Source organism: Lepus europaeus, chromosome 14, assembly GCF_033115175.1.
Source record: "Lepus europaeus isolate LE1 chromosome 14, mLepTim1.pri, whole genome shotgun sequence".
NCBI lineage: Eukaryota > Metazoa > Chordata > Mammalia > Lagomorpha > Leporidae > Lepus > Lepus europaeus.
Genome location: NC_084840.1, coordinates 58,542,853 through 58,555,794, shown reverse-complemented (window position 1 = coordinate 58,555,794; position 12,942 = coordinate 58,542,853). Strand labels below are relative to the sequence as shown.

The window sequence follows — 12,942 nt, the reverse complement described above, 5'->3', positions numbered from 1 at the left end:
AGTTGGATACTTTGGCCTAACTAAAATTTATGAGATATAAGTATATCCCCCACTTAATACACTAAAATGGAATAATTTTTAAAAACAAGTTTATTGCTAACTCTCCTAGTACAACTCTCTGAGTGCAGAGGTCCTGTATGGGAAGTTAGTGCACAGTGACTGATAATTAACACTGTCATGGATGACCTCAATATCACCTGGAGCTCTTGACATGAGATGCCTAGGCTATGGAAGCCTTTTGAATCCACAAACTCCATCAGTATTTAGGTAAGTTTGTCAGCAAAATGAAAGTTCTCTCCTCCCTTCATAGAAAAGTACGTCTTTCTTTGATGACCACTTCTTTCTACTAGGGTCTCAACCACAAAGGTCCTTCATGTAGGACAGTTTTTGCCAGTGTCTTGGCTTTCCATTGCCTAAAATGCTCTAGTGGGCTTTTCAGCCAGACCAGATGCCTTAAGGGCTGATTCTGAGGTCAAAGTTCTACTTGAAGTACTTGTCATTCTATGAGTCTGCTGTGTGGACTGCTTCCCATGATGGCACCCTCACTCCTTTTTAATTCTATTATTATTACCAAACACTGAATCCTATTAATATAATCATTTTAACACTTAGTCCTATCTATATGATAGTTTTAACACTTAATCCTATCCCTATGCTCACTTTAACACATAAAATGCTATTTTACCCCCCCCCCCCCAGCTTAAGAGGATTTGAGTTCCTCTGGCAAGTTTTTATAATGTACCCTTAGAAGTAAGCTTGTATGAATGTATACAGAATTATACAGCTTTACAGTTACAAACTTCACACACTTCCTAATTACAACTTTATGAACATGGTGATTCTTCCCACTGTGCCTGCCTTCCCACCCTTCATTCTCCTCCCTCTTACTCCCACTCTTACTTTTTACTAGGATCTATTTTCAATTAACTTTACATACATATGATTAACTGTTATCAGAAGAGTTCAATAAATAGTAAGAGAAAGAAAGAAACTGTTCCTCAACATTTGAGACAAGGGCTATTCAGAGTCTTTGCTTCTCAAAGTGTCAATTTCAATTCTACAGATTGCCTTTTAGGTGCTATATTAGTTATCACAAGTCAAGGAGAACATATAGTATTTGTCCCTTTGGAACTGGCTTGTTTCACTAAGCATGATGTTTGTCAGGTTCATCATTTTGTCATAAATGACTGGATTTCATTTTTTTTAACTGCTGTGTACATATTCCATAATTTCTTTATCCAATTTTTGGTTGATGGGCTTTGGGTTAATTCCAAGTCTTAGCTATTGTGAATTGAGCTGCAATAAACATGGGGTTTCAAATAATTTCATATGCTGATTTCATTTCCCTTGGGTAAATTCTCAGGAGTGGAATGACTGGGTCGTATGTAGGTCTATATTCAGATTTGGTCTACAGCATTGATTAGCTCTATTATTTCCTGGTTGATTTTCTGTCTGGTTGATCTGTTCATTGGTGAGAGTAGGGTATTGAAGTCTCCCATTACTATTGTATTGGAGTCTATACCTTCCTTTAGGTCTATTAACTTTTTCTTTTTTTATATAGCCAGGTGCCCTGTTATTGGATACATATACATTTAATATGGTTACTTCTTCCTGTTGGATTGATCCCTTCATAATTACATAGTGCCCTTCTTTATGTCTTTTAGCAGTTGTTGTGTTAAAGTCTATTTTGTCTGGTATTAGGATGGCATCAACAGCTCTTTTTTTGGTTTCTGTAAGCATGGACTTTTTCCATCTTTTCACTTTGAATTTGATTGTATTTTTGTTGATGACATGTATTTCTTATAAACAGAAAATAGATAGGTCTTGTTTTTCAATTTATTCAGCTGGTCTTTACCTTTTCACTGGATAATTGAGGCCATTTACTTGTAAGATGATGATTAATAAAGTGATGACCTGACTCTGCCATTGTTCTGTAGATATTCCTATTGTTTATTTGGATTTCTTTTATACTTCAACTGGTGGTTTTTATGCCTTCTTATTCTTTCATAATGACAGCTATCTTTCTGTATTTCTGAGTGTGGTACACCCTTAAACATCTTTTGGAAGACTGGATGAGTGACAGCTTCATTCAATGTTTGTTTATTATGGAAGGTCTTTATTTCACCTTCAATCATAAATGCAAGCTTTGTGGGGTATGTTATTCTGGGTTGACAGTTTTTTTCTCTTAAAACTTGGATTATACCTTGCCATTCCCTTCTGGCCTGTGGGGTTTCTGATGAGAAATCAGGTGAGTCTAATTGATATTCCTCTGAAAGTGATTTGTCATTTCCCTCATGCCCATTTTAGAATCTTTTCTTTATGTTTTACTGTGGGATGTTTGACTATAATGTGTTGTGGTGAGGATCTTTTCTAGTCATGTTTGTTAAGAGTTCTATGTGCTTCCTATATTTGAACATTTCTTTCTTGCTCCAAATTGGGGAAACTTTCTGTAATTATTACACTGAATAGGCTTTCTATTCTCTTCTCCTTTTCTACTCCTTCAGAAACTTATAAGACCCATATGTTGAGTTGTATGATAGTATCCTATAGATCTCCCACACTGTTTTTAAGTTTTCTATTTTCTGCTTGTTTTTTGTTTTTGTTTGTTTGGTTTTTGTCTGACTGTAAGATTCCCAAGGATTTGTCTTCTAGTTCGTATATTCTTTCTTCTGCCTCATCAAGTGTGCCGTTAAGACTTTCCACTGAATTTTTTATTTGATCCATTGAATTCTTCATTTCTAAAATGTCATTTTAACTTGTGTTTATATTCTCAATTTCCTTGGAAAAATTTTCATTCATGTCATTTATGGTTTTCTTTAGATCATTGATTTGCTTCTGATTTTTTTTTTGAGTAATCCTATGAATAATTCTTTGAATTTTATTTCTGGCATCTCCTTAATCTCTTCATCTTTGTATTCTAACATTGAGATGTTGTTGTGTTCCTCTGGGGGTGTCATGGTGGCTTCCTTATTCTTATTTCATTCGTTTTGACTCTTTTTTTTCATCATTTGTGGGGTTGATTTTTAAATTTTTTTCTGTTGGTTTTTATCTTTGGGGTTAAGCTTCTGTGGTTACATTGAGTCTGCCCTTTCTGAATACCTGGAGTTGGTTTGGTGGATGTGTCCCTGGGGCTATGGGTAATGCTGTAGGGTGGGGCTGGTTTCCAGGGTGACAGCTGTGTTGGACGTGGTGGAATTTCAAAGCCAGCTTTGTCCTTCACCCTTTCATGTAGCTGCTGAGGCCCCAGACTCTTAGCATATAGAGCTCCCACAGATACTGACACATGATGGTGCTGCTGGTGAGGGCACCCCTCTTTTCCATATTTGCTGGGCTACCTTCTTGCTGAGCTCTGGGGTAGTAGGAGCTGTGGGCTGTTCCCTCCATTGGTAGCTCTGAATCAGGCACACACACTACAGTCCCTGGTCTAATGCCTGCCTGTGGCTGCTGGCAGCACTCCGCTCCTGTGTCCAGTCTCTGTGATCTGTTATCTACATGCCTACAGGCTTCTTAGTTGTACCATTGATTTTAAAATGGTGCCCGCCCCCTCTCCCAGCCAGGTCGCAGATCTTGTTTTGAAGAAATTTGTTGGAATCAGTTGTCCCAATATACTATTACTCGGACCCCACGTGACCACTGGTAACTGTGAGCTGTAGTCCATACTCTAGCCACACTCTCTGTGGCTCGATGGCTCTATGGCTCTATCCCCATGGATTGGTGCAGACTGACCTCCCCCGCAATCTCAACGATGCTCCCCGCTCAGGCTGTCTGTGACTGTGGCTCTCTGTGTGTGAGCCAGCACTCCCCATGCAGTTTCAGGCTGTTTCCCCTCTGCCTGTGGGGCTTGCCAGGTTGTTCCCCTTCTCTTCTCCCCCAGGCTTGCACCTCCTACCCTATTCTATGCATTTTTTCTTCTCAGCCCTGCATAGCATGCTGATCCCTAATCTGCTATTCCTCCCCCCCAGGGATTTTTCTTAACTATGCAGATTTCTGTATGAATTTCTATATGAGTAGGGGTTTAAAAATTGGATTGTGCAAAAAAAAAAAAAAATAAACAAATGTAAGATCTCCCTCAGATTCAGTGAAATCCTTCAAGTTTACTCTCCCTATTTATCTGATTTTATTTCATAAATGTATACATTTTAGCATGTCTTACATGGATCTTACACATATTTTGCCATATTTATATCTAGATATTTCAGGTTTTGGTGGTTATGTAAATAGATTTTGTATTTTTAATTCAAAATTTATTTGTTCATTTTTGGTATATAAAACAGCCATTGACCTTTGTATATTGGTGTTGTATCTCACAATCTTGCTTTAATCACTTATTAGTTCCAGGAGTTTTTTGCTATTGTTGTTTCTTCTGGATTTTCTAGATTGTCCAGGGGCCTGTGAGTTACACCATCTCTTGGAATGCCAGCATCCCTTTCTGATTCAGCTCCATGCTGATATGTCTGGGAAAACAGCAGATGTTCCAAGTTCTTGGGCCCCTTCCAGCCCTGTGGGAAAACTGGATGGAGTTCCTGGCTCTGGGCTTCATCCTGGTCCTGCCCTGACTGCTGTGGCCATTTGGGGACTGAACCAGCAGATGGAAGACCACTGTCTCTCTGTCTCTGCCTCTCTCTCTCTGCCATTCTGACTTTCAAATAAACCTTTAAAAAAGTTTTTAAAAATGATTATCTAATAACCAAGATAGTCTGTATCCTTGTTCCCAGTGTGTTACTTTCTTGTCTTGTCTTTAGCTATTAGCCAGGACTACCAGAGCCAGGTTGAATAGGAGTAATGAGAGGAGAATGCTTTTTGCTTTATTCCCAGTCTTAGGTGAAAAGTACCAAGTTTCTCACTGTTAAGCATAGTGTTATGCTGTAGGGTTTCTGTAGATGCTATTTATCAAGCTGGAAAAGTTCCTCACCATTTCAACTTTTTATATATTGGTATAGGATTTTGTCAAATGCTTTTTCTGCATCTAATGATATTACAATGTAAATTTGCTTCTTAGCCTATTGATATGATGGATTATTGATTATTGAATATATAACCAGCCTTCATACCTGGAATAGATACTGTTTGGCCATGGTATGTTTCTTTTTTTTTGACAGGCAGAGTGGACAGTGAGAGAGAGAGAGAGACAGAGAGAAAGGTCTTCCTTTGCCGTTGGTTCACCCTCCAATGGCTGCTATGGCCAGTATGCTGCACTGATCTGAAGCCAGGAGCTAGGTGCTTCTCCTGGCCTCCCATGGGGTGCAGGGCCCAAGCACTTGGGCCATCCTCCACTGCACTCCCGGGCCACAGCAGAGAGCTGGCCTGGAAGAGGGGCAACCGGGACAGAATCTGGTGCCCTGACTGGGACTAGAACCCGGTGTGCCGACGCCGCAAGGCGGAGGATTAGCCTATTGAGCCATGGCGCCGGCTGTGTGTCTAATTATTTTTGTACATTGTAGGATTCTACTTCCTAATATTTTGTTGAAGATTTTTGTATTTCTGTTCATGTGCATATGGGTCTATAGTTTTCCTTTCTTGTAATGCCTCTGGCTTTTGCTATTAGGAAATAGCTGACCTCATTGAATGAGTTAAGAGTAATCCTTCCACATCCATTCTTCTGTGAGAGATTATGGAGAATTTGCATAATTTCTTCCCAAAATATTTGGTAGACTTCACCAAGGAAACTATATAAGCCTTCTGTTTTGAGAGGTTGTCCATTGCTGATAATTTGTTAGGCATGTAGAGACTGATTGAAGTTATGTCTTCCTGTGTAAATTTTGATAATCTTTCAGAGAGTTGATCTATCTCACTTAAGGTATCAAATTTATAGGTATAGAGTTATCTATAATATTCCTTTTTAAAATCCTGTTAGTGTCCATGATATCAGTAGTGCCAGTCCTCTTATATTGTATGGTAGAAGAGAATATATATATTCTAATGTATATACTAGAAATGTGAAAAAATGGAGTTATGAGGAAGAGGATCTTTTGTTAAATAATAAAGTATTGATCCTTCAGTCAACAAATAGACACTGAGAATATATAATAAGCCAGCACTTCATTAAGCACATCAGTGACAATTCAGTACCACTCTCCTTACTGTGCCACTCATTCTGTTGGAGAAGAGAGACAGTAAAGATTTCATATACGTTGAATTAAAAAAGTCTAGGCTATGGAGATGTTCACCATATGTCCCATGCCATGATACACTTTCCACACATCTCATCTAAAACTTAAGAGCCTTGTGAAATATACAGTATTAAACCTCTTGAACAGGTAGCACAATTAGAGGGAATGAGTAAATCCCTAAGTCTCATAATCACTAATTAGAAAAGGCAAAATTTTATCAAACTCTCACTACAGAGCTCTGTCTCTGTAAGTTCTCATGTTTGCATCAGTTATTCAGATGTTAACATTGGACAAAAATTTTCCTTATACATTACAAACTTCTAAAATAGAATTTTCAAGCAGGAAATACTTTGAACTTTTCAAGAAGCTCTAATTTTGTCTAATAAGATATGAATCGATTAGATCTATTATTTAGAAAGATTAGAGCACCCGGAGTACTCTAAGTAAATCCTTTGAAATTGATAAAAGGACGTGCTCTAATCTGACAGGGATCATCAATTTGTTACAGCATTCCAAAGTTCTCTGTTATTTTCTGTGACATTTCCCAAATTGTCTAGTGAATTCAAGCTGTTAGAACAGCTTCTTTTATCAGCCATCTCCAGAGGCTCATCAAGCTGAGAATTATATAATTGGTTTGGAATCTATGCAGCACTTGCCAAAGATGGATCCTTTGGAAGATGATGTATTGTTGAAGTCTATTCTCTGGTTAAGATCAACATTTGCTGAGTGATGTTAATATTAATAAAAATCCTCTAGCTTAATGTTAAACCTTTCTTCTTAAAAGAAGAAAGAAAGGTAGAGTGTTATCTGCTATTTTACATTAATTGAAAAAATTCCATTATAGTTCTAATCTCAAAACTAAGTTTATTGGGGCCAGTGCTGTGGCACAGTAGGCTAAACCTCTGCCTGCGCTGTGGGCAAACATATGGGTGTCAGTTTGTGTCTCAGAAGCTCCTCTTTCAATCCAGGTGTCTGTTGGGAAAGCAGTGAAAGATGTCCCAAGCCCTTGGGCTTCTGCACCAACGTGAGAAACCCAGAAGAAGCTCCTGGCTTCAGATCAGTCCAGTTCGAGCCATTGTGGCCATTTAGGGAGTGAACCAGTGGATGGAAGACCTTTCTCTCTGTCTGTTCTTCTTGCTGTCTGTAACTCCACTTCTCAAATAAATAAAATCTTTTAGGGGCCGGCGCTGTAGTGCAGCAGGTTAATGCCCTGGCCTGAAGCGCAGGTGCGGGTTTGTGACCCAGATGCTCCACTTCCAATCCAGCTCTGTTATGGCCTTGGAAAGCAGTAGAAGATTGCCCAAGTCCTTGGGCCCCTGCACCCACGTGGGAGACCTGGAAGAAGCTCCTGGCTCTTGGCTTCGGATCAGCGCAGCTCTGGCTGTTACAGCCATCTGGGGAGTGAACCATCGGATGGAAAACCTCTCTCTCTGCCTCTCCTCTGTGTAACTCTGACTTTCAAATAAATAAATAAATCTTAAAAAAAATTTTTTTAAAAAAAAGTGTAGTTAAGAAACAAAATGAATCATAGCCTAAAACTGTTTAGAAAAAATAAGTTCACATCCATTACTGATGCATTTTGTCATTGTGTATTTGTAATTCTATGATTCATGTTTACATAGGCATCCTCAAAACATTAAAAACTTAGTTTTGAAAATACTTTGTTTTATCTTAAATTTCTTCCATTTATATTTGCAAAGAATAATATTGCCTCGGATGATCATGTTTTCCTGGTATTTATCATTTATATGATAAAGTAATATCATTATTGCTAAAGAAACTTGGTGAAGCTGTTGAAACTAACAACTTATGTGAGTGGCCTTTCTCCCGGTCTTGGCTGGGATCAGCTTTAAGCTACATCCATCAAACTGTCCCCACAAGGGTGCAAAGACACCCCCCCCCCATTTCCTTTCAATGCAATCCTCTCATTACCTGGTTAATGCCACTCTTAGGATCATTGGTTACTATTCTCACCCTGTCTTGTATACTACAGTGTCTGTTTAAGTGTTTACAGCTGGTGATAATGAAACAAAGGCCTTCAGCAACCAGGCAGTCAACCAAATGCTGCTACAGGGACATACTTGGCTCCCCACCCAGGAGGCAGTGGCTTGAGACATCACCCCAAGCCAGCGAAGAGTACCTTGTCACCCCATGTCAGCAGGAAGTAACTCTAAAGACAGATCATTGTCCTACTACGCCTCCTGGGCTTTTGGGACTAATCTAATTCCATGCCACTCCTGCTTTATAAAAAACAAAAGGGGGGAATGTTAGGAAAATGACACAGTCTTATCTATGGCGCGATCTACACCCTGATTTACATCCTATGCCCTGGCTCCCGCCACCATTGCTGAAAGACAGGTGGTCACATGGCCCAACTGCCTGTGCCAAGCTCCACCCCCATCCTAATGGGATTCACTGCTCCTGCTTCCCTGCCCGCCCTCTGGCAAAGTTTTAAAAGGACCTGTTCCTGAACACGTGGCTCTCCTCGCTAGCTCTTCTCCTCTGATTCTCTTATACTCTCGTTCTCTATCTTTTCCTTCTTCACCCCTTCCCTCCAGCCTGCTGTTTCCCCAATAAACCCTCTCCCTTAAAAAAAAAAAAAACAAAACAAACAAAAAAAACTACTTATGAAAACTTAAAATAATCCCAACAAACAGACCATAGTCTGTTTAATTGGTATTATGATGGTTTCACATCTTAGGCTTAATATTATACCGGTGGGATCATATTGGTTTCTAGAGATTTCTGATTTATAAAGTGTGGCATGACATGCTATACAGTTTTGTGTACTCTGACTGTTACACTGTATTTGTGGAAGCTAGCAGAGCAACATTTCTTGTCTCAATTTCTTACTATATTTTCTCATCATTTTTTTCTTATTTTTCTCTAGGTAAAACAGGGTGCCAGGACAGGTGTGTTTCTGAGAATTCCCCTGTATGTTAAAGTGAATTGGTAATACCTGATAGCAGATTGTGCTCTTCACTGACATCTGGATAATCACTTCCTGACTTCATTATGGAATCCACACCTTGATTAAGAATACAGTGTGACATTAGACAGCCGGGGGCAATCTCAGCTGTGCCGTCTGCAATTCCCATAATTTTAGGGTAAGTTATTGAACTGTTCTAAACTTTAGTTTCCTTACTTATAGAGTTGATAGCATTACTCATATCTGGCACCTGGAAAATATTCAATGAACAGTAGAATTTACTGTTAATTGTATTATGCATTCACTACTGACTGGTAAGATTATTTATTTCCCAGCTCCAGGTGATAGTGAATTTCTTTTCAGGATCACACAGTAGGCTCCTCTTACTATTTCTAAAGTCAGTTCACTGAAATGATTCAGCACTTCTTTATTTAAAGGAGATCATGAACTAGCTAGTATGTAGATCAGTTTGATATTGTTCTTGAATCCAGAAAATAAAATACCTTCAGTGTCCTACATTGTAAGCAAAAGAAGGAAAAAAAACACCTAGCATTGAACTTTTTGTAAACCAAGAACATACCTACAGAACAGTTGAGAAATTTTCCTTCCCTGGGTCAGGAAGAGGCATGCCATGCTCAACTGCTTTTAGGCAGGAAATTTAAGTTAAGAGAATGTGATTTCTCCAAAGGAAGTGTTCTCAAAACAATCTGTACTTGTACAAAGAGTGCCCAGGGATTCATTTTGGATGTTGTTTCTTGGGAGTTGAGTGAAGTGAGTTTAGGAGACTAGTAAGTAGGGATTTGAATGACCTGATCTAATCTTATACCCTTTATGGGACTACATCAACACAAATTGAGAAAACATCATTGTTCACTAAGTGCAGACTTCATTCCAAATGAAGTTTAACAATAGAGGAACTCAAAGGAAACTTCTCTCTCATGTCCTTTGCCCTGATTGATGCTTTCAGTGTTTTCAAAAGCATTAGTACCAAAATCTTTCTTCCATAGAAACAGCTTATATTCATACAGCTGCTGGTGTAGAATGTGATACTTGATCCTCCAAACCCAAGACTAAGGCATTACAGCACTCATACACAAGTTTTAAGAAACAAGTTTTAAGAAAGTACTTTGGGGGCCAGCATAATAGGTTAGACCTCCACTTGTGGATCTGGCATTCCATGGATGCCAGTTTGAGTCCCCACAGCTCCTCTTCTGATCCAGCTCTCTGCTGGTGTCCTGGAAAGCATTGGACGACTGCCCAGGTGCTTGGGCCCCTGCACCCACATGGGAGACCCAGAAGAAGCTAATGGCTTCACCTCGGCCGTTGTGACCAATTGGGTAGTGAATCATGGGTTAGAAGATCTGTCTCCCTGTCTCTCTCTCTGCCTGTGGCTCTGCCTCTCAAATAAATAAATAAATCTTAAAAAAGAAAGTACTTTGATTTCCTATCTAAGCAAATGCTGTAATCCATGCGAGTTTTTTGTTGTTGTTGCTGTTTTTGTTTTTTTAAGATTTATTTGAAAGAGTTACAGAAAGGGAGAGAGAGAGAAAGATCTTCCATCCACTGGTTTATTCCCCAAATGGCTGCAATGGCCAGGGCTAGGCCAGGCTGAAGCCAGGAGCAAGGCAGTTCATCCAGGTCTCCCACATGGGTGTAAGGACCCAAGCACTTGAGCCAATCTCTGCTGCTTTTTGCAGTCCGTTAGCAGGGAGCTGGACTAGAAGTGGAGCAGCTGATACTTGAACAGACACTCATAAGAGATGCAGATGTCACAGGCAGCAGCTTTATCTGCTACACCACATGCTGGCCCCTCCATGTGAGAGTTTATCTCCTGGTTTGGCACGAACAATATTGAAAATTGAGGGAATAACACTTTAGTAGTAAAACTTTGTCTACTATCTATCATCCAGGAAAGGTAACTCTAGTGCTTCATGCCTCACAGCATTGTTGGGAGAATAGAGTAACATCTTTAATAAAGTTAAAAGTCAAAAGCAAAACTCAGGTAGAGGCCACCCAGGCCACAGTGTTGGTTGTGTGCTTGCTGTGAGTATCAGACATTGCCCTGGGAACAGCAGTGAACATGAGCAAGATGGGGCCCCTGCCCTGGAAGTGAACAGTGAACAACTGTATCACTGTCGGCCTCAATATGCCATTTCAACTTCATGGCATCCCTGAGGAAAAGAAAGCTAAGCACTAGTTCGACAAGATAGGTGACAGTGTTGCAGGACTGAAAAGACCCAGGACATGGACAATGCTAACCAACTATACCAAATGGAAGAAATGAATTCTGAATTCCAGGTTGTGAGTCACCGAGAAGGTGGGGCTTTATTAAGCTTTTCAAGGATGTGCATATCTTTATTGAAAAAGGAGAGGGAGAGAAGAAGGGAGGGAAAGAAGGGGGAAAGAGGAGAATGGATTTCTGAATCCTTTGGAAGGATTTCAGAGAACAGATTTTGAATATTACTTCCCAGGGTAGTAGTGAATTTAGGAGACTAGGAAGTTTGGGTCTTGATGGCCTGCTATAATCTTGTACTCCTGTAAGTGGAAGAACTGTTTAGGGTAATTAATTTGTGTGACTGATAGGTTAGAATAGTAGCAGAGGGTTATGAGTCTATGAGTATACAGCATCTGTATCCTTGACATCTTGGCACAGATCTGGTTAAGTCATGGATAGCAAGTAGACTGAAGATAAGTGGAGCATTTTTATATTTTTAAATCACAACCACAAGGAAATCTCCAGCAGAAACAAATCAAATGGGTTGCAAAACACCTTCTGATGATTTTCTACTTAGCTCATAAAAGTAAAGGGTATGACAAAAGGCAGTGTATCATGAATTTTTATGTAGGTTTTAGGTAGGAAGATGTGGTCAGAGCAGAGGTGTTGTCAACCGTGTGAAATTTTTGAGCAGCTGAACAAAAGAACGACAGTGTGAGGAGGGTGACTCAGGTTGTGGTCCCTTTGGCAATAAATGCAGTAGATTATAAAAAATATGCTGCTTGATTTAGGTATGTTGGATTTGGATAATGGCATATAGATGGGGGATATCTAGGATAAATTCTAGAACCAGACAATGTAAGCATTGGGAGAGAACAGACAACCAGTAGTTACTTTGTCCATACTTGGGTACCTGTAGTAGCAAAATACTCAAAACAGCTGAGCATATTTTTGGCTGTCTTGGAGTGCTAAGTTCCTTATTACTTGGGCTGAACTGAAATCTACAACAAAATTCAAAGAAGAGACCCAGACAAATTTTACATATTTTGTCATTTTCCAGTCTTCACCAAAACATGGTGAGGGAGCTGTTAACTCCCTTTTACAAGGAAAAATAAACTCAGTGAAGATTAAGATTACAAAGTGACTAAGGGAGAGGGCTGAGATCCAGACCAAGGCCTGTATGAGCCCCATCTATGACTTTGCATCTCATGAACTAGTTTGAGAGACTTAAAAATATCCATGTGGACTTCTTAACAAGGTAGAAAAATGCAGTGTGCTTGGGTGTGTATGTGTATATATACAGAAGTAAAATAAAGCCACATTTTCACACTAAATTTCTGCTAAATTATCTAGTTTAAAAATATTACAACCAATTAATAGCTATAAATGATATTAATATAAATGGGATGGTGATAGTTTATAGAATGTACTTTGAATTAACCGAGTTTTAAAAACATTTGAGGGGAGCGTGTGTGAAGCAACAACACCCTTCTTGAACTTTACCTCATTATTGCATCTTGGGATATGTAGCTTTTGGTGTTTGGGTAGTCCATGGGTTAGACATTCTTCTGCAGGCAGAAACAAATGCCTCCCTCTATCACTGGTCTGTAGGATAGATTTCTAGCAGCTATTTCTGTACCTTTTGACCTGATGTCCCTGAATAGAGTTAATGGGCTTCCTATAGAAAC

At 39.5% G+C, this 12,942-nt stretch overlaps 1 protein-coding gene across 1 annotated transcript in view; it reads right to left on the bottom strand.

The window, feature by feature from the left end:
• Positions 1–12,942, bottom strand: part of ZP4 (zona pellucida glycoprotein 4) — a 48,811-nt gene that overhangs the window by 35,352 nt on the left and 517 nt on the right. The window contains exons 2-3 of the mRNA XM_062210788.1: positions 9,070–9,195; positions 3,221–3,392 (exon numbers count right to left, since the gene is read on the bottom strand). Of these exons, the coding sequence (XP_062066772.1) occupies positions 3,221–3,392; positions 9,070–9,195 (298 nt within the window). The remainder of the gene's footprint in view (positions 1–3,220; positions 3,393–9,069; positions 9,196–12,942) is intronic.